Here is a 27,546-nt window from a genome sequence, read left to right as displayed (position 1 = left end):
CACCAAGTGTGGAGTCCTACTAGCACTCCCTAGTCCTAGTAGGATTCCACCTCCCATATGGAATAGGAAAAAAGGAAGGGAAAAAGAGAAGGAAGGAAGGGGACGCCCCCCTTCCCTAGTCCAATTCGGACCAGACCAAGGGGAGGGGTGCGGCCACCCTTGAGGCCCTTTTCCTTCTTTCCCGTATGGCCCAATAAGGCCCAATACGTATTCCCGTAACTCTCCGGTACTCCGAAAAATACCCGAATCACTCGGAACCTTTCCGAAGTCCGAATATAGTCGTCCAATATATCGATCTTTACGTCTCGGCCATTTCGAGACTCCTCGTCATGTCCCTGATCTCATCCGGGACTCCGAACTCCTTCGGTACATCAAAACTTAATAAAACTATCATCGTAACGTTAAGCGTGCGGACCCTACGGGTTCGAGAACTATGTAGACATGACCGAGACAGGTCTCCGGTCAATAACCAATAGCGGGACCTGGATGCCCATATTGGCTCCCACATATTCTACGAAGATCTTTATCGGTCAGACCGCATAACAACATACGTTGTTCCCTTTGTCACCGGTATGTTACTTGCCCGAGATTTGATCGTCGGTATCTCGATACCTAGTTCAATCTCGTTACCGGCAAGTCTCCTTACTCGTTCCGTAACACATCATTCCGCAACTAACTCATTAGTCACAATGCTTGCAAGGCTTATAGTGATGTGCATTACCAAGTGGGCCCAGAGATACCTCTCCGACAATCGGAATGACAAATCCTAATCTCGAAATACGCCAACCCAACAAGTACCTTTGGAGACACCTGTAGAGCACCTTTATAATCACCATTTACGTTGTGACGTTTGGTAGCACACAAAGTGTTCCTCCGGTAAACGGGAGTTGCATAATCTCATAGTCATAGGAACATGTATAAGTCATGAAGAAAGCAATAGCAACATACTAAACGATCGGGTGCTAAGCTAACGGAATGGGTCAAGTCAATCACGTCATTCTCCTAATGAGGTGATCCCGTTAATCAAATGACAACTCATGTCTATGGCTAGGAAACATAACCATCTTTGATTAACGAGCTGGTCAAGTAGAGGCATACTAGTGACACACTGTTTGTCCATGTATTCACACATGTATTATGTTTCCGGTTAATACAATTCTAGCATGAATAATAAACATTTATCATGATATAAGGAAATATATAATACTTTATTATTGCCTCTAGGGCATATTTCCTTCAGTCTCCCACTTGCACTAGAGTCAATAATCTAGTTCACATCGCCATGTGATTTAACATCAATAATTCACATCACCATGTGATTAACACCCATAGTTCACATCTCTATGTGACTAACACTCAAAGGGTTTACTAGAGTCAATAATCTAGTTCACATCGCTATGTGATTAACACCCAAAAAGTACTAAGGTGTGATCATGTTTTGATTGTGAGATAATTTTAGTCAACGGGTCTCTCACATTCAGATCCGTAAGTATTTTGCAAATTTGTATGTTTACAATGCTCTGCACGGAGCTACTCTTAGCTAATTGCTCCCACTTTCAATATGTATCTAGACCGAGACTTAGAGTCATCTAGATTAGTGTCAAAACTTGCATCGACGTAACCCTTTACGACGAACCTTTTGTCACTTCCATAATCGAGAAACATATCCTTATTCCACTAAGGATAATTTTGACCGCTGTCCAGTGATCTACTCCTAGATCACTATTGTACTCCCTTGCCAAAATCAGTGTAGGGTATACAATAGATCTGGTACACAGCATGGCATACTTTATAGAACCTATGGCCAAGGCATAGGGAATGACTTTCATTCTCTTTCTATCTTTTGCCGTGGTCGGGCTTTGAGTCTTTACTCAATTTCACACCTTGTAACACAGGCAAGAACTCTTTCTTTGACTGTTCTATTTTGAACTACTTCAAAATCTTGTTAAGGTATGTACTCATTGAAAAACTCATCAAGCGTCTTCATCTATCTCTATAGATCTTGATGCTCAATATGTAAGCAGCTTCACCGAGGTCTTTCTTTGAAAAACTCCTTTCAAACACTCCTTTATGCTTTGCAGAATAATTCTACATTATTTCCGATCAGCAATATGTCATTCACATATACTTATCAGAAATGCTGTAGTGCTCCCACTCACTTTCTTGTAAATACAGGCTTCATCGCAAGTCTGTATAAAACTATATCCTTTGATCAACTTATCAAAGCGTATATTCCAACTCCGAGATGCTTGCACCAGTCCACAGATGGATCGCTGGAGCTTGCATATTTTGTTAGCACCTTTAGGATTGACAAAACCTTCTGGTTGCATCATATACAACTCTTCTTTAATAAATCCATTAAGGAATGCAAATTTGTTTATCCATTTGCCATATTTCATAAAATGCGGCAATTGCTAACCTGATACGGACAGACATAAGCATAGATACGAGTGAGAAACTCTCATCGTAGTCAACACTTTGAACTTGTCGAAAACCTTTTTGCGACAATTCTAGCTTTGTAGATAGTAACACTACTATCAGCGTCCGTCTTCCTCTTGAAGATCCATTTATTCTCAATTGCTTGCCGATCATCGGGCAAGTCAACCAAAGTCCATACTTTGTTCTCATATATGGATCTTATCTCAGATTTCATGGCCTCAAGCCATTTTGCGGAATCTGGGCTCACCATCGCTTCTTCATAGTTCGTAGGTTCGTCATGGTCTAGTAACATAACCTCCAGAACAGGATTACCGCACCACTCTGGTGCGGATCTTACTCTGGTTTACCTACGAGGTTTGGTAGTAACTTGATCTGAAGTTACATGATTATCATCATTAACTTCCTCACTAATTGGTGTAGAAGTCACAGGAACGGATTTTTGTGATCCAATAAGGGAGCAGGTACAGTTACCTCATCAAGTTCTACTTTCCTCCCACTCACATCTTTCGAGAGAAACTCCTTCTCTAGAAAGGATCCATACTTAGCAACGAATGTCTTGCCTTCGGATCTGTGATAGAAGGTGTACCCAACTGTCTCCTTTGGGTATCCTATGAAGACACATTTCTCCGATTTGGGTTTGAGCTTATCAGGATGAAACTTTTTCACATAAGCATCGCAACCCCAAAATTTTAAGAAACGACAACTTTGGTTTCTTGCCAAACCACAGTTCATCAGGCGTTGTCTCAACGGATTTTGATGGTGCCCTATTTAACGTGAATGCAGCTGTCTCTAATGCATAACCCCCAAAACGATTAGTGGTAAATTGGTAAGAGACATCATAGATTGCACTATATCCAATAAAGTACGATTATGACGTTCGGACACACCATTATGCTGTGGTGTTCCAGGTGGCATGAATTTGTGAAACTATTCCACATTGTTTTAACTGAAGGCCAAATTCGTAACTTAAATACTCTTCTCCACGATCAGATCGTAGAAACTTTATTTTCTTGTTACGATGATTTTCTGCTTCACCCTGAAATTATATGAACTTTTCAAATGTTTCAGACTCTTGTTTCATTAAGTAGATATACCCATATCTGCTCAAATCATCTGTGAAGGTCAGAAAATAATGATACCTGCTACGAGCCTCAATATTCATCGGACCACATACATCTGTATGTATGATTTCCAACAAATCTGTTGCTCTCTCCATAGTTTCGGAGAACAGCGTTTTAGTCATCTTGCCCATGAGGCACGGTTCACAAGTATCAAGTGATTCATAATCAAGTGATTCCAAAATCCCATCAGTATGGAGTTTCTTCATGCGCTTTACACCAATATGACCTAAACGGCAGTGCCACAAATAAGTTGCACTATCATTATTAACTTTGCATCTTTTGGCTTCAATATTATGAATATGTGTATCACTACGATCGAGATCCAACAAACCATTTTCGTTGGTGTGTATGACCATAGAAGGTTTTATTCATGTAAACAGAACAACAATTGTTCTCTAATTTAAATGAATAACCGTATTGCAATAAACATGATCAAATCATATTCATGCTCAACGCAAACACCAAATAACACTATTTAGTTTCAACACTAATCCCGAAAGTACAGGGAGTGTGCGATGATGATCATATCAATCTTGGAATTACTTCCAACACACATCGTCATCTCGCCTTTTACTAGTCTCTGTTTATTCTGCAACTCCCGTTTTCGAGTTACTACTCTTTAGCAACTGAACCAGTATCAATTACCGAGGGGTTGCTATAAACACTAGTAAAGTACACATCAATAATCTGTATATCAAATATACCTTTGTTCACTTTTACTAGTCTCTGTTTATTCTGCAACTCCCGTTTCGAGTTACTACTCTTAGCAACTGAACCAGTATCAATTACCGAGGGGTTGCTATAAACACTAGTAAAGTACACAAATAATCTGTATATCAAATATACCTTTGTTCACTTTGCCATCCTTATTATCCACCAAATAGTTGGGGTAGTTCCGCTTCCAATGACCAGTCCTTTTGCAGTAGAAGCACTTAGTCTCAGGCTTAGGACCAGACTTAGGCTTCTTCACTTGAGCAGCAACTTGCTTGCCGTTCTTTTTTGAAGTTCCCCTTCTTCCCTTTGCCCTTTTCTCGAAACTAGTGGTCTCGTCAACCATCAACACTTGATGTTTTTCTTGATTTCTACCTTCGTCGATTTCAGCATCACGAAGAGCTCAGAAATTACTTTCGTCATCCCTTGCATACTATAGTTCATCACGAAGTTCTACTAACTTGGTGATGGTGACTAGAGAATTCTGTCAATCACTATTTTATCTGGAAGATAAACTCCCACTTGATTCAAGCGATTGTAGTACCCAGACAATTTGAGCACATGCTCACTAGTTGAGCGATTCTCCTCCATCTTTTAGCTATAGAACTTGTTGGAGACTTCATATCTCTCAACTCGGGTATTTGCTTGAAATCTTAACTTCAACTCCTGGAACATCTCATATGGTCCATGACGTTCAAAACGTCTTTGAAGTCCCGATTCTAAGCCGTTAAGCATGGTGCACTAAACTATCAAGTAGTCATCATATTGAGCTAGCCAAACGTTCATAACGTCTGCACCTGCTCCTGCAATAGGTCTGTCACCTAGCGGTGCATCAAGGACATAATTTTTCTGTGCAGCAATGAGGATAATCCTGAGATCACGGATCCAATCTGCATCTTTGCTACTAACATCTTTCAACATAATTTTCTCTAGGAACATATCAAAATAAAACAGGGAAGCAACAACGCGAGCTATTGATCTACAACATAATTTGCAAAATACTATCAGGACTAAGTTCATGATAAATTTAAGTTCAATTAATCATATTACTTAAGAACTCCCACTTAGATAGACATCCCTCTAATCCTCTAAGTGATCACGTGATCCATATCAACTAAACCATGTCCGATCATCACGTGAGATGGAGTAGTTTCAACGGTGAACATCACTATGTTGATCATATCTACTATATGATTCACGCTCGACCTTTCGGTCTCTGTGTTCCGAGGCCATATCTGTTATATGCTAGGCTCGTCAAGTTTAACCTGAGTATTCCGCGTGTGCAACTGTTTTGCACCCGTTGTATTTGAACGTAGAGCCTATCACACCCGATCATCACGTGGTGTCTCAGCACGAAGAACTTTCGCAACGGTGCATACTCAGGGAGAACACTTATACTTTGATAATTTAGTGAAGGATCATCTCATAATGCTACCGTCAAACAAAGCAAGATAAGATGCATAAAGAATTAACATCACATGCAATCAATATAAGTGATATGATATGGCCATCATCATCTTGTGCTTGTGATCTCCATCTCCGAAGCACCGTGCTTGATCACCATCGTCACCGGCTCGACACCTTGATCTCCATCGTAGTATCGTTGTCGTCTCGCCAAATAATTGCTTTTATGACTATCGCTACCGCTTAGTGATAAAGTAAAACTATTACATGATGATTGCATCTCATACAATAAAGCGACAACCATATGGCTCCTGCCAGTTGCCGATAACTCGGTTACAAAACATGATCATCTCATACAACAAAATATATCACATCATGTCTTGACCATATCACATCACAACATGCCCTGCAAAAACAAGTTAGACGTCCTCTACTTTGTTGTTGCAAGTTTTATGTGGCTGCTACGGGCTTAGCAAGAACCGTTCTTACCTACGCACCAAAACCACAACGATAGTTTGTCAAGTTGGTGCTGTTTTAACCTTCGCAAGGACCGGGCGTAGCCACACTCGGTTCAACTAAAGTGAGAGAGACAGACACCCGCCGGTCACCTTTAAGCAACGAGTGCTCGCAACGGTGAAACCAGTCTCGCGTAAGCGTACGCGTAATGTCGGTCCGGGCCGCTTCATCTCACAATACCGCTGAACCAAAGTATGACATGCTGGTAAGCAGTATGACTTATATCGCCCACAACTCACTTGTGTTCTACTCATGCATAGCATCAACGCATAAAACCAGGCTCTGATACCACTGTTGGGGAACGTAGTAATTTCAAAAAATTCCTACACACACGCAAGATCATGGTGATGCATAGCAACGAGAGGGGAGAGTGTTATCCACGTACCCTCGTAGACCGACAGCAGAAGTGTTATCACAACGCGGTTGATGTAGTCGAACGTCTTCACGATCCGACTGATCAAGTACCGAACGCACGGCACCTCCGAGTTCTACACACGTTCAGCTCGATGACGTCCCTCGAACTCCGATACAGCCGAGTGTTGAGGGAGAGTTTCGTCAGCACGACGGCGTGGTGACGATGATGATGTTCCACCGACGCAGGGCTTCGCCTAAGCTCCGCAACGATATTATCGAGGTGTAATTTGGTGGAGGGGGGCACCGCACACGGCAAAGAGATCTCAAGGATCAATTGTTGTGTCTCTGGGGTGCCCCCCTGCCCCCGTATATAAAGGAGCAAGGGAGGAGGAGGCCGGCCCTAGGAGGGGGCGCACCAAGTGTGGAGTCCTACTAGGACTCCCTAGTCCTAGTACGATTCCACCTCCCATATGGAATAGGAAAAGAGGAAGGGAAAAAGAGAAGGAAGGAAGGGGGCGCCCCCCTTCCCTAGTCCAATTCGGACCAGACCAAGGGGAGGGGTGCGGCCACCCTTGAGGCCCTTTTCCTTCTTTCCTGTATGGCCCAATAAGGCCCAATACGTATTCCCGTAACTCTCCGGTACTCCGAAAAATACCCGAATCACTCGGAACCTTTCCGAAGTCCGAATATAGTCGTCCAATATATCGATCTTTATGTCTCGGCCATTTCGAGACTCCTCGTCATGTCCCTGATCTCATCCGAGACTCCGAACTCCTTCGGTACATCAAAACTCAATAAAACTGTCATCGTAACGTTAAGCGTGCGGACCCTACGGGTTCGAGAACTATGTAGACATGACCGAGACACGTCTCCGGTCAATAACCAATAGCGGGACCTGGATGCCCATATTGGCTCCCACATATTCTACGAAGATCTTTATCGGTCAGACCGCATAACAACATACGTTGTTCCCTTTGTCACCGGTATGTTACTTGCCCGAGATTTGATCGTCGGTATCTTGATACCTAATTCAATCTCGTTACCGGCAAGTCTCTTTACTCGTTCCGTAACACATCATTCCGCAACTAACTCATTAGTCACAATGCTTGCAAGGCTTATAGTGATGTGCATTACCGAGTGGGCCCAGAGATACCTCTCCGACAATCGGAGTGACAAATCCTAATCTCGAAATACGCCAACCCAACAAGTACCTTTGGAGACACCTGTAGAGCACCTTTATAATCACCCATTTACGTTGTGATGTTTGGTAGCACACAAAGTGTTCCTACGGTAAACGGGAGTTGCATAATCTCATAGTCATAGGAACATGTATAAGTCATGAAGAAAGCAATAGCAACATACTAAACGATCGGGTGCTAAGCTAACGGAATGGGTCAAGTCAATCACGTCATTCTCCTAATGAGGTGATCCCGTTAATCAAATGACAACTCATGTCTATGGCTAGGAAACATAACCATCTTTGATTAACGAGCTAGTCAAGTAGAGGCATACTAGTGACACACTGTTTATCCATGTATTCACACATGTATTATGTTTCCGGTTAATACAATTCTAGCATGAATAATAAACATTTATCATGATGGAAATATATAATACTTTATTATTGCCTCTAGGGCATATTTCCTTCACCTTTGTCATCGATATGTTACTTGCCCGAGATTCGATCGTCGGTATCCTCATACCTAGTTCAATCTCATTACCGGCAAGTCTCTTTACTCGTTTTGTAATACATCATCCCGCAACTATCTCATTAGTCACATTACTTGCAAGGCTTATAGTGATGTGCATTACCGAGAGGGCCCAGAGATACCTCTCCGACAATCGGAGTGACAAATCCTAATCTCGATCTATGCCAACTCAACAAGTACCATCGGAGACACCTGTACAGCACCTTTATGATCACCCAGTTACGTTGTGACGTTTGGTAGCACACAAAGTGTTCCTCCTGTATTCGGGAGTTGCATAATCTCATAGTCATAGGAACATGTATAAGTTATGAAGAAAGCAATAGCAACAAACTAAACGATCATAGTGCTAAGCTAACGGATGGGTCATGTCAATTACATCATTCTCTAATGATGTGATCCCGTTCATCAAATTACAACTCATGTCAATGGCTAGGAAACCTAACCATCTTTATCAACGAGCTAGTCAAGTAGAGGCATACTAGTGACACTCTGTTTGTCTATGTATTCACACATGTACTAAGTTTCCGGTTAATACAATTCTAGCATGAATAATAAACATTTATCATGAAATAAGGAAATAAATAATAACTTTATTATTGCCTCTAGGGCATATTTCCTTCAGTCTCTCACTTGCACTAGAGTCAATAATCTAGTTCACATCGCCATGTGATTTAACACCAATAGTTCACATCACCATGTGATTAACACCCATAGTTCACATCGTCATGTGACCAACACCAAAGGGTTTACTAGAGTCAATAATCTAGTTCACATCGCTATGTGATTAATTAAGACCCATAGAGTACTAAGGTGTGATCATGTTTTGCTTGTGAGAGAAGTTTAGTCAACGGGTCTGCCACATTCAGAGCCGTATGTATTTTGCAAATATTCTATGTCTACAATGCTCTGCACGGAGCTACTCTATCTAAATGCTCCCACTTTCAATATGTATCCAGATCGAGACTCAGACTCATCCAGATTGGTGTCAAAGCTTGCATCGACGTAACTCTTTACGACGAACTCTTTATCACCTCCATAAACGAGAAATATTTCCTTAGTCCTCTAAGGATAATTTTGATCAATGTCCAGTGATCTACTCCTAGATCACTATTGTACTCGCTTGCCAAACTCAGGGCGGGGTATACAATAGGTCTGGTACATAGCATGGCATACTTTATAAAACCTATGGTTGAGGCATAGGGAATGACTTTCATTCTCTCTCTATCTTCTGTCGTGGTCGGGTTTTGAGTCTTTACTCAACTTCACACCTTGCAATACAGGCAAGAACTCCTTCTTTGACTGTTCCATTTTGAACTACTTCAAAATCTTGTCAAGGTATATACTCATTGAAAAAACTTATCAAGCGTCTTGATCTATCTCTATAGATCTTGATGCTTAATATGTAAATAGCTTCACCGAGGTCTTTCTTTTGAAAAACTCATTTCAAATACTCCTTCATGCTTTCCAGAAAATTCTACATTATTTCCGATCAACAATATGTCATTCACATATACTTATCAGAAAGGCTGTAGTGCTCCCACTCACTTTTTTGTAAATACAGGCTTCAGCGCAAGTCTGTATAAATCTATATGCTTTAATCAACTCATCAAAGCATATATTCCAACTCCGAGATGCTTGCACCAGTCCATAGATGGATCACTGGAGCTTGCACACTTTGTTAGCACCTTTAGGATTGACAAAACCTTCTTGTTGTATCATATACAACTCTTCTTTTAAGAAATCCATTAAGGAATGTTGTTTTGACATCCATTTGCCAGATTTCATCAAATGTGGCAATTGCTAACATGATTCGGACAGACTTAAGCATCGCTATGAGTGAGAAAATCTCATCGTAGTCAACACCTTGAACTTGTCGAAAACCTTTTGCGACAATTCGAGCTTTGTAGATAGTAACACTACTATCAGCGTCCGTCTTCCTCTTGAAGATCCATTTATTCTCAATGGCTTGCTGATCATCGAGCAAGTCAACCAAAGTCCATACTTTGTTCTCATACATGGATCCCATCTCAGATTTCATGGCCTCAAGCCATTTTGCGGAATCTGGGCTCATCATTGCTTCCTCATAGTTCGTAGGTTCATCATGGTCTATTAACATGACTTCCAGAACAGGATTACCGTTACCACTCTTGTGCGGATCATACTCTGGTTGACCTACGAGGTTCGGTAGTAACTTGATCTGAAGTTTCATGATCATCATCATTAACTTCCTCACTAATTGGTGTAGGAATCACTGGAACTGATTTCTGTGATGAACTACTTTCCAATTCATGAGAACGTACAATTACCTCATCAAGTTATACTTTCCTCCCACTCACTTCTTTCGAGAGAAAGTCCTTCTCTAGAAAGAATCCATTTTTAGCAATGAATATCTTGCCTTAGGATCTGTGATAGAAGGTGTACCCAATAGTCTCCTTTCGGTATCCTATGAAGACGCACTTATCCGATTTTGGTTTGAGCTTATCAGGCTTAAAGTTTTTCACATAAGCATCGCAACCCCAAACTTTAAGAAACGACAAGTTTCTTGACAAACCACAGTTCATACGGTGTCGTCTCAACGGATTTAGATGGTGCTCTATTTAACGTGAATGCAGCTGTCTCTAATGCACAACCCCAAAATGATAGTGGTAAATCGGTAAGAGACATCATAGATCACACCATATCTAATAAAGTGCGGTTACGATGTTCGGACACACCATTACGCTGTGCTGTTCCAGGTGGCGTGAGTTGCGAAACTATTCCATATTGTTTCAAATGAAGACCAAACTCATAACTCAAATATTCACCTCCACGATCTGATCGTAGAAACTTTATTTTCTTGTTACGATGATTTTCCACTTCACTCTAAAATTCTTTGAACTTTTGAAATGTTTCAGACTTATGTTTCATCAAGTAGATATACTCATATCTGCTCAAATCATCCGTGAAGGTCAGAAAATAACGATAACTGCCGCGAGCCTCAACACTCATCGGACCGCATACATCAGTATGTATTTTTTCCAATAAGTCAGTTGCTCGCTCCATTGTTCCGGAGAACGGAGTCTTAGTCATCTTGCCCATGAGGCATGGTTCGCAAGCATCAAGTGATTCATAATCAAGTGATTCCAAAATCCATCAGCATGGAGTTTCTTTATGCGCTTTACACCAATATGACCTAAACGGCAGTGCCACAAATAAGTTGCACTATCATTATTAACTTTGCATCTTTTGGCTTCAATATTATGAATATGTGTATCACTACGATCGAGATTCAATAAACCATTTATATTGAGTGTATGACCGTAGAAGGTTTTATTCATGTAAATAGAACAACAATTATTTTTGACTTAAATGAATAACCGTATTGCAATAAACATGATCCAATCATATTCATGTTGAACGCAAAAAAACAGAGACTAGTTAAGGGCGAGGTGATGATGTGTGTTGGAAGTCATTCCAAGGTTCATAAGATCACCATCGCACACTCCCTTTACCTTCGGGATTAGTGTTGAACCTAAAATAAATGTTATTTGGTGTGCTAGGCTCGTCAAGTTTAACCCGAGTATGCTGCGTGTGCAAAACTGGCTTGCACCCGTTGTATGTGAACGTAGAGCTTATCACATCTGATCATCACGTGGTGTCTCGGCACGAAGAACTGTTGCAACGGTGCATACTCAGGGAGAACACTTACACCTTGAAATTTTAGTAAGGGATCATCTTATAAAGCTACCGCCGAACTAAGCAAAATAAGATGTATAAAAGATAAACATCACATGCAATCAAAATATGTGACATGATATGGCCATCAGCATCTTGTGCTTTTGATCTCCATCTCCAAAGTACTGTCATGATCTCCATTGTTACCTACATGACACCATGATCTCCATCATCTTGATCTTTTATCAACGTGTCGTCACTATTGCTATCGCATAGCGATAAAGTAAAGCAATAACATGGCACTTGCATCTTATGCAATAAAGAGACAACCATAAGGCTCCTGCCAGTTGCCGATAACTTTAACAAAACATGATCATCTCATACAACAATTTATATCTCATCACGTCTTGACCATATCACATCACAACATGCCCTGCAAAAACAAGTTAGACGTCCTCTACTTTGTTGTTGCAAGTTTTACGTGGCTGCTACGGGATAAGCAAGAACCGTTGTTACCTACGCATCAAAACCACAACGATTTTTCGTCAAGTATGTGATGTTTTAACCTTTAACAAGGACCGGGCGTAGCCACACTCGATTCAACTAAAGTTGGAGAAACTGACACCCGCCTGCCACCTGTGTGCGAAGCACGTCGGTAGAACCAGTCTCGCGTAAGCGTACGCGTAATGTCGGTCCGGGCCGCTTCATCCAACAATACCGCCGAATCAAAGTATGACATGCTGGTAAGCAGTATGACTATTATCGCCCACAACTCACTTGTGTTCTACTCGTGCATATAACATCTACGCATAGACCTGACTCGGGTGCCACTATTGGGGAACGCAGTAATTTCAAAAAAATTCCTACGCACACGCAAGATCATGGTGATGCATAGCAACGAGGGGAGAGTGTTGTCCACGTACCCTCGTAGACCGTAAGCGGAAGCGTTATGACAATGCGGTTGATGTAGTCGTACGTCTTCACAATTCGACCGATCCAAGTACCGAACGCACGGCACCTCCGAGTTCAGCACACGTTCAGCTCGATGACGTCCATCGTACTCTTGATCCAGTTGAGGCCGAGGGAGAGTTCCGTCAGCACGACGGCATGGTGACGGTGATTATGAAGTTATCGATGCAGGGCTTTGCCTAAGCACTACGACGATATGACCGAGGTGTGTAACTGTGGAGGGGGGCACCGCACACGGATAAGAAATCAACTTTTCTGTCTATGGGGTTCCCCTAGCCACGTATATAAAGGATGGAGGGAGGAGGAGGCCGGCCCTCATAGGGCGCGCCCAAGTGTGGAGTCCTACTAGGACTCCCTAGTCCTAGCAAGATTCCACCTCCCACATGGAATAGGAAAAGGGGAAGGGAGAAGGAGAAGGAAGGAAGGGGGCGCCCCCTTTCCCTAGTCCAAGTCGGACCAGACCATGGGGAAGGGGCGCGGCCACCCTTGAGGCCTTTCTCTCCTTTCCCGTATGGCCCATTAAGGCCCAATACGAATTCCCGTAACTCTCCGGTACTCCGAAAAATACCCGAATTACTCGGAACCTTTCCGATGTCCGAATATAGCCTTCCAATATATCGATCTTTACGTATCGACCATTTCGAGACTCCTCGTCATGTCCATGATCTCATCCAGGACTCCGAACTATCTTCGGTCATCAAATCACATAACTCTTTAATACAAATCGTCATCAAACGTTAAGCGTGCGGACCCTACGGGTTCGAGAACTATGTAGACATGACTGAGACACATCTCCGGTCCATAACCAATAGCGGAACTTGGATGCTCATATTGGCTCCTACATATTCTATGAAGATTTTTATCGGTCAAACCGCATAACAACATACGTTGTTCCCTTTGTCATCGGTATGTTACTTGCCCGAGATTCGATCGTCGGTATCCTCATACCTAGTTCAATCTCATTACCGGCAAGTATCTTTACTCGTTCTGTAATACATCATCCCGCAACTAACTCATTAGTCACATTGCTTGCAAGGCTTATAGTGATGTGCATTACCGAGAGGGCCCAGAGATACCTCTCCGACAATCGGAGTGACAAATCCTAATCTCGATCTATGCCAACTCAACAAGTACCATCGGAGACACCTGTACAGCACCTTTATGATCACCCAGTTACGTTGTGACGTTTGGTAGCACACAAAGTGTTCCTCCTGTATTCGGGAGTTGCATAATCTCATAGTCATAGGAACATGTATAAGTTATGAAGAGAGCAATAGCAACAAACTAAACGATCATAGTGTTAAGCTAACGGATGGGTCATGTCAATCAAATCATTCTCTAATGATGTGATCCCGTTCATCAAATGACAACTCATGTCAATGGCTAGGAAACTTAACCATCTTTGATCAACGAGCTAGTCAAGTAGAGGCATACTAGTGACACTCTGTTTGTCTATGTATTCACACATGTACTAAGTTTACGGTTAATACAATTCTAGCATGAATAATAAACATTTATCATGAAATAAGTAAATAAATAATAACTTTATTATTGCCTCTAGGGCATATTTCCTTCACCGCCGTCCAAACCCCCGGGCATGTCAAACGCCCACTGGAAGGCGGAGGTTCAGCGTCGGGAGGCTATCACCACTGACCGGCGGAACATGCTCAATGCCAAGAAGGCCCGAGACAGGGCGGTGGCGGCGGCGGCGGCAGCTGCCTTGGCGGAGCAGACGGATCACGTGGCAGAACAGGCAGGGGCGTCTCGCGCGGGGATGATGAATCCGCCCAGCGGCCACGGCCCGCACGCTCCCTTGAGCCAGCAGAGCGTCGGGTCGCCGGCTGGCTTCTCGGCGTCTCCTTGGGGCTGCGCGCCCTCGCCTGGCTACGCCGACGGCGACGCGCATGATGTGGGTTCAACCCCAACATCACCTTTCCACATGGCCACCCCGCCCAGCGCACGCCCTCACCCGTGTTCGCCGGCGTCCAGTACCCCCCGAACACCTACTCCCCACCGGCTTACACATCCTCCCCGACGCCACCTTTGCGCCGTGGCGGGCTCTTCTCACAAGGCTCATCGTCGCATCTCGGCAACCCCGACGCGACGGAGGCCGACATGGACGACATCATCACGACCGGCTCGGCCGCCGCCTCCTCCCCCGGGTTCAATGCCCAAGAAGATACAATGGACTTCAATGGCGACGAGCTCGACTATGGCGAGGAGGAGCCAGAGGAGGAGGAGGAGGAGGAGTCGGCGCCTGCTCCTGCGAGGAAAGGGAAAAGGAAGAAGCGTGCGGCCAGCACCGGCGAGCCGCGCGTGAAGTGGACGTCCAAAGAAGACGAGTGCCTCGCCGAAGTGTGGAAGATCGCCTGCCTCGACCCGATCACCGGCACGAACCAGAGCGCCGACACGTACTGGGAGCGCATCAAGTCGGAGTTCGATGAGCGCAAACTGGTCGACCCGTACTTCGCTGGCGTCCACATGCAGCGCGGCTCGAAGGCCATGGCGTACCATTGGGGGCTCATCCAAACGGCGTGCAACAAATGGCATGGGATCGTCGAGGAGATCGCGGCTCGCCCGGAGAGCGGCTCCAACATCGAGGGTCAGGTATGCCGCCGGTCTCTCGCTCATTTTCGCCGTGTGCGTCGCCGACACTTGTTCCACGGTGCAGATGGTCCGGATGTTCACCATGTTTCGGCAGGACAGCGGCACCGACCACAATTTCAAGTACCTCCACGTGTTCTCCTGGATTGAGAAGTGCGAGAAGTGGGCGGAAGTCCGGCGCACCCTCGCCAAGGCCAAGAAGACGTACAAGCCGGACACGCCGACGCCGGGCGCGGCCGACGGGCGCCCGGACAGACAGCAACAAACGGGCCAAGTCGGCGAAGGACGTTGCGCCGGCTACCGCGCGTTTGCAAGAGTCCATCGAGCATTGCATCGCCGACGCCAAGACCCGGGCCGCCAAGAGGGAAGAGAAATCGGAGGCGCGATGGTCGGCGTTGATGAAGAATAGCGCCGTCAAGCTCGACCTGCTCCGGACCAATGTCGCCGCGGAGAAGAGGAACACCGACCTGGCTTTCCTAATTTGGGGGGAGCGGACATGGCGACGATGGACGAGCAGGTCAAGGCGTGGTACCTGGCGGAGCGTGGCCTCATCCAGAACCAGATGACATCGACGGCGGCGCTAACTCCCACTCCAACCCCAACGCCGTCGCCAAGCCCGAGCGACGCCTCCGAGACGCCAAGCACCGAAGCCTCGCCGACGCCGACCAGCTCGCGCACGTCGATTCCTGCAAGTCCGACGCCGCTGAACGCTCCGCTGGACGGCGCCTCCATTTGATGAATTGTCTACGCGTCCTGCCTTTTCAACGCCGAACTTTTAGGTCATTTGATCGCTGAAGTGTGGTATGGTGATCGCCAGACTTGTGGCGCTGATCGCCGGACTTGTGGCGCTTTTTGGGTAGCGGGAAATGTGGAGTTTGAATTTAAACGTCTTGGGGCCGGCCCCTGAGGGAGTGACTGGGACCTAGATCACCCCCAGGGCCTAAAAAGCGTCGGGCGATGGTTCGAAATAGCGCCGGCCGCTGCGCCGGGGGCCGAACGAGTGGAGATGCTCTTAACCCTCTCCCCCTTCCTCACCTTGATGTCATTGTGTAACACCCTTTTTTTTAGAGAATGCTGCATTTTATTAATTAGTATACATCATTACATAGAGTTTGCCTGATACATTCTGGAGTAGAATAGTACACAACTTTTGAACTAGCAAACTCACAGGCCCTAGCTAGTATGTGAGCAGCAGCATTCAACGACCTCTTGACATGGCAGAAGGAAACAGAAGAAAAACAAGCAACCAAACGCTTAATATCTGACACTACTACACCCACTTCAGACCTGTCTATGGATGAAGAGTTCACTCGTTGTACTAAGGAGAGGCAATCAGAAGCGAAAATGGCAGAGGTCAGTCCCTCATCACGGGCGAGAATCACAGCTTGACGGAGCGCCCAGCTTTCAGCAAGTTCTGGCTGTACCATCCCTTTAAGTGGCTCGGTGCAGGCGACCAAGCATTCACCTTTGTGGTTCCGAATCAGGATGCCAATTCCCAGTTTGTGCAGGTTTGAGAAGATAGCTGCGTCGACGTTAATAAGGACTGATCCGGGCCGCGGCGGAGACCATTTAACCGATGAACTTGATGGTGTCTCACGACTGTGCCCCGCAACAGTCTTAAAGAGATGCAGCAGAACCAAATCAACATAAGCATGGATCTTTGAGGCAACACGGTGTGGATGGATATTACCTTCACCATTCCTTACCGCATTCCTCGCTTCCCAAATATGCCATACAGTGATTGCCAAAACAGTGGACTGCTCCGGTGATGCTCTCTCAATGAAATCGAATAGCCACTGTTTCGTTGAGTGGAAGTTCTTGCGACATAGGTGGATGTCGAACCGTTTTTTGACCTTGTTCCAAACCTCGGAAGCAAACTGACAGAACAGCAAACAATGCTCAATACTCTCGTCTCTCCCACAATGCACACAAGCAGGATTTGTGGGGATATTCCGATGGCATAACTGAAGTCCGGATGGGAGACAGTTGTGTGCGAACCTCCAGAGCACTATGTGTTAGGATGATCTCCACCGTGTGGGCCCAACGGCCCACCGGGCCCTTAGATCCGCGCCCTGATCGGGGGCGCTCAACCCACTATGGTTGACGGGCCCCTGTCACCTGCACTATATAAAGAGGTGGGGGACGCCGGTTCGCACCACGAGGTTCGTCGCGACGCCGTACACCCCACCTACATCTCCTACCGATCTAGGGTTAGTGCAGTGCTGACGGGAAGCACCGCCACCACTACCCTCTGCCATCTCCGGCACCGGCGCCATGGCCGGCACCGGGAGCTCCTCGAACCACATGGAAAAGGTAATACCTATCACCACTGTTGCCGGAATCCTAGCCTAAGCGATCCAAAGCAACCTATCAATGATATCAGCCAGAGATTGGTTTAGGATTTTCGGTACAGAAAAGAAAAGGAAATCCCCTCCCCCAAAGAACCCTAACCCCAAAATGAAAAAGAGGGGAAAAGAAGGGCAAAGAAAAGTGCGCCGCCGCAAGGACGCGCCGTTCCTCTCGATCCGGACGGGCATCGGCAAGCCGAGCCGTTCGGACGAAGAACACACCCCCACTGGGGCAAAGGGCACCACCAACGAGCCGTTTGACGGCGGCGCGTTCACCCTAGAGGTGCTCGCGCACGCCGGCAAAGGGGTCAGCGGGGGCGCCGCATCTGGAAACTGCCGTCGCTCACGTGAAGGGGAGCAGAGGAGGCTCTGCTCGCGCTCGGGCGGTGGTGGATGGAAAGAAGAGAGGGAAGGGGAACGGCTCGCGCGGCGCAGTGGCCCTCGCCGCCGTCCACGGCGGCCGGAGCGGCCCATCAGGGCGCTGCCCTTTTTTCCTCGACAGAGATGGAAAAGAAGAGAAAGAAGAAGGGAAAGGGGAAAGGAAGACAAGGTGGCCAGGCTCGCGCGGCGCGGTAGTGGACTCCGTCGCCGGCGGCCGGCATGAAGGCTCGCGCGGTGGCCGGACCAGCCAGAGAGAGCGCTGCGAGCGAGAGGATGAGCGCCGCGCGGGAGGAGAAAATGGACTAGGGTTCAGCCCCAGTCGACCGGCGCAGCTGGTTTTGATCCAGCGAATGGCGCGCTGGACCGTCAGATCGGATCCGACGGCCACGACGCCAACCCTAGCTGGCTGCGGGCCTCTGGGCCGAAAGAAGAAAGAGGCCGGCTCGCGCGCGCTGGGCTGCTGCCGCTGGGCCGAAAGGGAGGCCACAACCGCGGGCTGGGCCGAAATGCAACGCGGCTGAGCTGCCCGTTTTTCTGCATTTTAATAGTTTTTTTTCCAGTTTTTTTACAAATTTCATACAGTTTGGCTATACAAAATTATTCAAAGAAAAAATTTCGTTTAGAAAATAGAAAAGTGAATGGAAAAAGTTTCTGAAAATGAAAAATTTCTATTTTTAGAAAAAGAAATGTTCATGAATTTTATAAAGAAAATAATAAAGTTCATGAATTTTTTTATTTGGTCAAAGAAAAGTTTCTGTAAAGAATAAAAAGTTCATGAATTTTTATTCATGTTTTTCCGCTGCGTAAACAATTAATACTACTCTTTTACAAAGAAAATAAAAGTTTAGATAAAATTATATTTAAAGAGCATATTAAAGTAATTATTGAAATGAAATGATTATGTTATTTTTATGACCAACGTTGTTAATAACATGATCATGTTTTATTATTGAAAATAAAAGTGCTCTTTTAAAAGTGAATAGAACTAAAGTAAAAGATTAAATTGTTGCTTCTCTAATGCATTTTTTAACCAAGCGGTTAAAATTTCTTAGAGAGTAAAAGAGTACAGAATTGTTTCTGAATAGAATATTGTAAAGTTTTCGCTGCATGGTAAAAGTTTTATCCTCCAATTAAATTGGAACCAACGGGAAAATTTAATTGGAAGAACTGTTTTTAGCATTGTTTTTCCCTTGTGGGTGAAATCAGATGCAGATAGTTTCCGCTATGACAAAAGAAAGATATTTGTTTTAAAGTTAAAATATGGTATTGTTATTTTCTGACTAACGTTGATGATAACAATACTATAATTCTATGAGTCTTATGTTCAAAGCTTAAACTCTGATAAATTTTGTGTCAAAGTGATCAATTTTCAGAGAACAGTTGAAGATGAAGAAATGCTCTTGAACTAGAGAAATGCATATTTCTTGTTTCCGCTGCAATAAAGTTGATGATGATGATTATTTCTTAGCAAAGTTGTTTAATAGAAATACTATCATCACATTGTTTATGAGTTATATGCATTATTTCCATTTCCGCCCAACGGTGATATGGAATTAATGTAGAAGAACGAGTTTTATTCTAATTCTACCACAACGGTGATTTAGAGTATAAAAAGAAAGTTTTAAAAAGTTTTATGTGCATATTTTTTTAACCAGACCAACGTAGGGTTATTTTTTTATGCTCATTATTGTTGATTATTGGCTAAGTTTTCTCAGACTAAAAGTTTTCCATGCTTTCATTCGTGAAAGCGAATGGCTGGGTACTTGTTACCCGAAAGATGACCAAGAAAGGTCATAACGTGAGGGAGTATGTTCTCTCTAAAGAATGGCTTCAAAAGAAAGAATTCTTGGATATTAATCCAAGAAAAGAAAACAAATAGATCATTGAGAGTCTTGGTTGACGAATGTCTTTCATGTATTCTATATGAAGAAGATTTTTCAGTCAACACGATTTGAGATGAAACAAACAACATGCGTGTTTAACTTGACCAATGTCGGATCAAGCATGTGTGTCAAAGAGTGTTCGGATTTATTTCTGAATTTCATGATTGCATATGCAGTCAAAAGAGCCAATTCTGGCATTTATGTTCCTTACAGGGAATTACCCGCATAGCGGGAAAAGATGATTATGATAAGAAACCGCATGGCGGGAAAGGTCTGGGAAAACACCTGCGTAACTGGGTAAAGTTGACATAGTATTATGTCAAAAGTCCTATACGTCAGGAGAAATTTTGGCTAAGACTTATCCTGTGTGACAGGAGAAAGATATGATGACTCATGTGCGTTTAATGTGTCCCACTCTGGGAGAAAAGTATGGAGTAGCTATTATGCTTTCCTAGTATCGACCGTACACCTTATGTGCAACGGTCATTAAGCACTCAATAAATCCACAGAGAATAAAAGTTACAGACGAACCTAAAGATAAGAATGATATGCAAGTGTGACTTGCAAAAGTACTAATGATAAAGAACTATTTTGAGTTTCTGAAATGGAACGAGGAATAAGGAAAAAGTACTCCCATACCGTTAACAGATAACTTCATTACATATGAAGTAATCAGATACATGAAGTAGATACTCAAAGTTTCCTCAATTCACAAGAGTTGTGAATGGTTTTTCGAAATTGTGGCAGAAAAGTTCTTGCCACATTTCGAGGGGGAGAAAGAAATATGAGATATCCATTAATGAAGAATGTGATCATCTGGGGGAGTACGACGATCATAATAATACCCCTAAAGAAAAGAAATAGATGTATTCCTGGATCTTTTACAGTTCCGAAAGCAGACTAAGGAATACTAAGACAGTGTTTAAAGTGCCATAAAGAAGAAAATTTTAACAGAGTAAACCCAAATAATAAAGTTTAATGATACGCCATTCTTAGTGAAGATGGAGTAATCTGGGGGAGCATGGTATGAAGATACCTAAGACTCAAATAGATTGTATCTGGGGGAGCATGTTGTATGACCTATACAACACCCGTTGTTAGCTCTATAAACGAGGAATGATTAAACAGGAGGTCCCTGTAAAACCTATTGCCTCTTGGAAGTGAAAGACTACAATTAATTTGCCTCTTGGCAATAACAGAGCAACAACAGCCCCATATGAAAGAAGTGCCAGTACCTGAGACACAGATGGTCTCAAGGAATGAGAAAATCAGATACTTCTGATTACTATAAAGTCTATGTTAGTGAAATTCAAATGGAGGTTGATCCCACCTCATTTAAAGCGCTCAATCGAGTTTTGAGAAGTGTCTGCTTATCTAAATGATAAGAGACTATGTGAGATGAAATGAAATTGGTGAATTCTGACGATGTTCGGGACTCATGAGTAATTTCCAATGGAGCCAAAACAGTAGGCTGTAAAGAGTCTACAAGGACAATGTGACTCCAAAGGAAATATGTAAAGGTGTAAAACACGACTAAAATCGAAAGGTTTTTTGCGCATTTTACACTGAATAGATTACAATGAGTGTTGGTAGCACATCATGATCTGAGTTACATCAGATGAAAGATATTATGATCTGAGTTACATCAGATGAAAGTAAAGAACACAGGGGATACTGCTGAAGAAGTCTTTTATGGACTAAAGCAATCAAATGTTGTTTTGAGTTAAAGAAAATGAGAGGACAATTGTGTTTGTATAAAGTTATAGAATGGGAATTTTATTTCCTATATCTTGTACATGCGAATAACATTCTGCTTGTTAGTAGTGATGTTAATTCGACTGCAGGAGGAAAAGAAGTTCTTGTCCTCAAAGTTCAAAATTGCATTTCTCGGAGTGTCTCTCGTTATAAATATCGAGATTCACCAAGAAAATAATAAAATGGGGTATTAGGAATGTCGCATGGACATGCTAACAAAGGTCTCTAAAGTATGCATGCGAGAAAACCTACGCCTGTTCTTATAGTCAAGGGTAATGGAACTGGAAACTATGGTGTTCCAAAAGTTGATGAGAAAAGATTGAAAACGGATATGGTACCATATGCTTCAGCTGTTGGAAGCTCAATATATTACCCTGACACAATTCACGTATCCGGATTGTTTTGGCAATGTCCAGTACATATATAGATCGCTGGAATGGAGTCAAAGCTATCGGCCTCATGCTGAAAGAAATAAGTGCTCTCAAAAGATTGTGAGTACAAAGACAGGACATGTGAAATGTATAGCGGAATCCACAATTGTCGCTAACTTTCATACTTGGAGGTTTTTGTGTGGAAAAGCTCCAAAGAATGAAACAATTATCATCAATGTGATGCAAAGATATTTTATAGCTTGATATGAGGCTGAGGGACAGGCAAAATGGTTAAGGAGACCTGTACCCGGAGTTGATAATGGTTGACAACAGCGATAACCATTATAAGTTTTTCTCTCCTATGACAACGAGTCAAGTGTTGATGCCAAACACACTGACACAGAGTTATGCGTTGTAAACGAGAAAGTCCGGAATTATGTAGAAATGCTTGAAGCATAAAAGCAATAGACAAGTATTTGCAGATCTGCTTATTAAAGGCTTACCGCCCAGTGTGTTTTATGGTATAGTCGACATGGGTTTTATGGTATAGTCTAAGATTTCCGGACAATAAAGGGCCCAAGGTTAAAGAATTTGTTTCAAAACAGAGAGGTACGTTGTGGCTGTCTGATTCTATCGGCAATTGAGCTGTGACGATGAAACATGTTCTATGTACTGATCTGTTATGAAACGAGTAAAGTAAAAGTATAAGGTCAAAAGTAAAAGTTGAGATCAAGGGGGAGAATGTTAGGATGATCTCCACCGTGTGGGCCCAACGGCCCACCGGGCCCTTAGATCCGCGCCCTGATCGGGGGCGCTCAACTCACTATGGTTGACGGGCCCCTGTCACCTGCACTATATAAAGAGGTGGGGGACGCCGGCTCGCACCACGAGGTTTGTCGCGACGCCGTACACCCCACCTACATCCCCTACCGATCTAGGGTTAGTGCAGTGCTGACGGGAAGCACCGCCGCCACTACCCTCTGCCATCTCCGGCACCGGCGCCATGGCCGGCACCGGGAGCTCCTCGAGCCACATGGAAAAGGTAATACCTATCACCACTGTTGCTGGAATCCTAGCCTAAGCGATCCAAAGCAACCTATCACTATGTTCATTTTGTTTGGGGCCTTGATTGCCCAGATTGCCTTCCAATATTTCTCCTCAACTTCCTTACTTGACGAGAGTCCACGGCCATTCTTACTATGTGATAAAAAGAAATCCGATGATCGAGCAAGATTGTGTAACACCCTTCGGACGCTTAGTTCATTTTAGTTTAAAGTCGGTAGGAGAGGACCAAGTTCTCAAAAAAAGAAGTAAGAGAAATTAAGACAAAGAAAATGAAGCGTACTACCATTCTACTCCAAAATCTCCAGTAAAAAAGAAAGACCCCATGATGGCACTTGGAGAAAGGTTTTTGGAGATTCAAGTTCTCTTCATCAGAGACTAGATCTTGGGCAGACCACAAATCACTACCCAACCCAAATGCACATTATCTCTATATTCAAAACCAAACAATTTTTTTATAAGTTCGCCACCTCCGACATCTTAGTATGATTTTTCTTCCTGCTATCAGTCTAATTTTTCGTGATCTGTGTCGATTTATCCAAATCATCCAATATTACTCAAGATTTGAGCTCTCGTGTCACTACCCTTGCACTTCTTGTACGCGGTCTCTCGCCCCTGCCTGGCTACGCTGCTACATTTCTGATGTCAGGCAGGATGAATTACCTCATTTTCAATGTTGTGTTTGCCTCCTGGGCCTGGCTTGTCACTGGTTCTATTTTGGTCGAAGTTTAAGTTGTGTTTGTTGCTGTTCGTAGTAAGGTCACTGCCGCCTAGTCTCAGTAAAAGTACTGCCTGTGAGATCATAGTGAGTGGACGGTCCGGAGCTCGAGCTACATAGAGCTACCTGCAGAACCGGAGTGTTCTTGGTGTGTCCAAGCAGGCAGGCAAACAAAACACGGGCGGATTATTAGATCAGACTGACTGAAAAATGGGGCAGTTCATCCTGCCCGACTACAAAAAAGGTAGAGCAGCAGCATAACAGCAAAATTTGGTTGATTTCTACTGAAGAAACAGAGCTACATATGTATTTGGTCGGTCGATTCTACTAGTGAGGAGTGAGAAGAAAGAGCTACATCCGCATTGAGAGTACAAAGTAGTAAGAACAAAAGAATCAACCCAGCCGGCCAGGCCCCGGCACCGGGCTCTCCATGTACAACGGCACGCCCCGGCGCCGGCGCCCGCGCCACGCCGGCTCTCTCGACACGACGACGCGACCTCCCTCCCGTTTCCTATGCTGTATTTACACTGCGCCGCGATCTCGCTCGCTCGCGGCGAAGAAGTCATCCGTTCCACTTCTGTCGATCTCGGTATCTGACGGTCTGTGTCTTGGCTCTGCTTAGAACGGGGCCGGCATGCCGCCGGCGCCGGGCTGGCTCCCCCGGACCCTTGGGGAGGCGAAGAGGGACGAGTAGAGCAGATCGTCCCCTGGCGGCATCATGTCGAGGCCGTTGTACATGCTCTGGATGTCGTCGTAGCTGAGGTCCACGAACAGGTCGTTCCTGCCGGCCTCGTCCGCCGCCTCCTTCTTGGGCACCATCAGCGTGGCCATCATCTCCTGGTGCGCCGCCGCGGCGGCGGGGCTCTGGGCCTGGAACGCCGCCGCCTGCTGGAACAGCGACGGGTCGTTGTCGACGATCTCCGACTCGGGCGTGCGCGCCTCGCCCCAGGAGTGCGAGTGCGACTGGGACTGCGAGTGGGAGTGCGAGGTGACCACCATGTCCGACGCGGCGTGCTCCTCCTTGGGCTCCACCATCATCTCCTCTCCCCCCTGCTGCTGGAGCTGCATCTTCTCCCACTCGTTCTTCTTGTTGTAGAGCCGGCAGAGCACCCAGTCGTCCAGCTGAAGAAACAAATTCAGATCGGAATCATCAAAATCAGCACCGAATCAATCAATCAATCAATCAAAGCAGCAGGGATCTGAAATCCCAACCAAATCAACTACTAGTAATCAACCAATAGTAACTTACCCTGAGCGAGCCCTTCTTGCTGGCGGCGGCGCGGCCGGCGTCGGCGAGGCGGTACTCATGCATGATCCAGTCGGTCTTAACCCCCTTGGGCGCCTTGCCGGCGTAAAACACCAGGGCCTTCTTGATCCCCATGGTCCTCCCACCGCGGGGCGCGACGGGCTTGTCGGCGCCGGTGGCCTTCCAGTATCCGTTGCCGGCGGCGCGGTTGGGGCGGGAGCCGTTGGGGTACTTGCGGTCGCGCGGGGTGAAGAAGTACCACTCGCGGGTGCCGAAGAGGGCGCGGTCGGGGAGCGCCCACGGGTCGAAGCGGTAGAGGTCGACCTCGGCGATGATGGGCACGGGCAGGCGCTGGCCGGCCGCCTTGCGGCACAGGTAGTGCTCCACGAGCTCGTCGTCGGTGGGGTGGAAGCGGAAGCCCGGCGGCAGGTTGAGCTCCGCCTCCGCGTCCCTCTCCCTCCTCCTCACCGCCGGCATCCCCATGTCCGTTGAATCGAAACTTGGAAGAGAGTTGGTCGATGAGATCGCTCCGCTGCTGCTGCTGTTGATTCCGATGGCTGTTGAGATTGTGGTGAGCGAGCTGTGTGGTGTGGTGATGGTGGTGGTGAATGGGGGATGGGGGAGGGGATAAATAGGGGAGGGGGTGCGGGAGCGGTCTGGAAGGTTCGGAGGGGAGGGGGCGGCTGCGTGGAGGGTTTCTTGGGGAGGAAAAGGGCACGTGTGGGGGGATGGGGATGAGGTGGGGGGTTTCGGGGAAGGTGCAGTGGCAGTGGCAGTGGCAGTGGCAGGCGTATCCGGGCGGCGGGATTGGTTGGCCACAGCCCACGGGGTAGGGTCGGGGTTGCGTCATGGCCGACTTCAGCTGGCGCTCGGTTGTGCGGTGCGGCGGGGAGCTGGTCGGCACGCGCGTGTGTGGCTGTGCCCGCCGCGGATCGTGGCGAGAGGTGGGGAGGACTGTGGCTGCGTGGCTGCTGCTCGGGTCTACACCTGTCCTTTTTTTGATTTCTTTTTTTGAACCGGACGCATGTCGTGGCAGCAGCTGTTTTATTTATGGGATATCGTACGAAACCAAAATTGTGAGAAAATAAATGTGGCCAATTACACCATCGTTTTCTTCTGATTTACTTATCGGGCAATTTTTTTAACATCAGTATAGACGCAAGCGCTCATACATACGCGCATATACTCATCCTTATGAACACACACGCACACCCTATCCAATGAGCACCTCCGAAAGGCTGAGCCGGCATGTCATCTTCAAATTTACGAAGTCACCGTAGGCGCCTCGTCGTCGACGGGAACGTCTCCTCCCACTGAAAGCACATCGCCGGAAAACCTAAAATAAATTCAGGAATAATGCGAGCACCAGGACTTGAACCCTGGTGGGCTGGGGATAACACTATCCCTCTAACCATCCAACCACAGATTGGTTCGCTATTTATGGGGCATCTACTGTGTATGATTTTCTACTCTTTTATTTAGGAAAGATAGCTCATGTCTAATATTTTTTCAAAATAAACCTACGGCATCTCTAACGCGGACCGTCAGACCCTTCGCAATACAGGTGCGTTATGCCATCCAACGCAGTCTGGCGGTTCGACCGTTAATTTTTCCACAAGTCGGAAGCAAACGGCGGGGAGCTGGCTTCGCAGGCGACCGGACCACTGCTACGCAACGTCCGACAACCCTGGCCCATCAAAACCCTTTTCTCACTCGAGCCATCCCCCTTCCTCCCCCCTCTCGAAGTGACCAGCACCACTCCAGAGCGTTCAGTGCCGCATTCATGCCGACCCGGAGCGGACGTGACCTCTCACGTTGCTCCGGCATTGAAGCTGCGAGCGGCCGAGAGCGCCGCCCGTGTGACTTCCGGTGCGAGTCGGCCGAGAGCTTCGGCATTGAAATACGGCATTGAAGTTGCGGCCGTATGCGGTACCGCATCCATCTGACAGAGTTAGAAGCCTCCTTCAAGAAGATCGGTCAGGCGGCGGATGAAGTGTACAACAAGGACAAGGATTCCGCCTCGGTCATGCCCAGCAGTCACAACGACGAAGTCGGCATGTCCGCGGTTGCCGCCAGCAGTGAGGAAGTGTAAAGCATGGGAGGTCTCTGGCGCTCGGGTCGCAGAAAGGTCGATTAGCCGCTTGCTGGCTTCGCGAAGGCGGGTAGCTTCAGTTCCCGTGGCTCATGGCCAGCGGGACATGGGGAACAGGCGTACAACATACATGAAAAAAGGTTTTCATTATGTTATGGCACTTATATTTAAAATATTTTCAAACTACACAATAATCAAATGCAATATAT

The 27,546-nt window shown here is 45.8% G+C and overlaps 1 protein-coding gene across 1 annotated transcript; it reads right to left on the bottom strand.

The window, feature by feature from the left end:
- Window positions 1-24,257: 24,257 nt before the first annotated feature.
- Window positions 24,258-25,864, bottom strand: LOC100859938 (NAC domain-containing protein 2). Its single transcript, XM_044543929.1, has 2 exons — window positions 25,249-25,864; window positions 24,258-25,121 (listed from the first exon to the last, which is right to left on the bottom strand). The coding sequence occupies exons 1-2, from the start codon at window positions 25,726-25,728 to the stop codon at window positions 24,618-24,620; spliced, it is 984 nt and encodes a 327-aa protein (XP_044399864.1). The 5' UTR covers window positions 25,729-25,864; the 3' UTR covers window positions 24,258-24,617.
- Window positions 25,865-27,546: the final 1,682 nt, after the last annotated feature.

Source organism: Triticum aestivum, chromosome 5D (genome assembly GCF_018294505.1).
Source record: "Triticum aestivum cultivar Chinese Spring chromosome 5D, IWGSC CS RefSeq v2.1, whole genome shotgun sequence".
Lineage (NCBI taxonomy): Eukaryota > Viridiplantae > Streptophyta > Magnoliopsida > Poales > Poaceae > Triticum > Triticum aestivum.
The sequence above is the reverse complement of the archived record's forward strand: the minus strand, read 5'-3'. Positions and strand labels throughout refer to the sequence as shown.

Bases quoted from the DNA above. Each gene is read 5' to 3' on its own strand.
- LOC100859938 (XM_044543929.1), bottom strand. From the start codon at position 25,728: ATGGGGATGCCGGCGGTGAGGAGGAGGGAGAGGGACGCGGAGGCGGAG. The intron at 25,122-25,248 runs GTAAGTTACTAT...TTGTTTCTTCAG, and splicing joins GCAAGAAGGGCTCGCTCAGG to CTGGACGACTGGGTGCTCTG.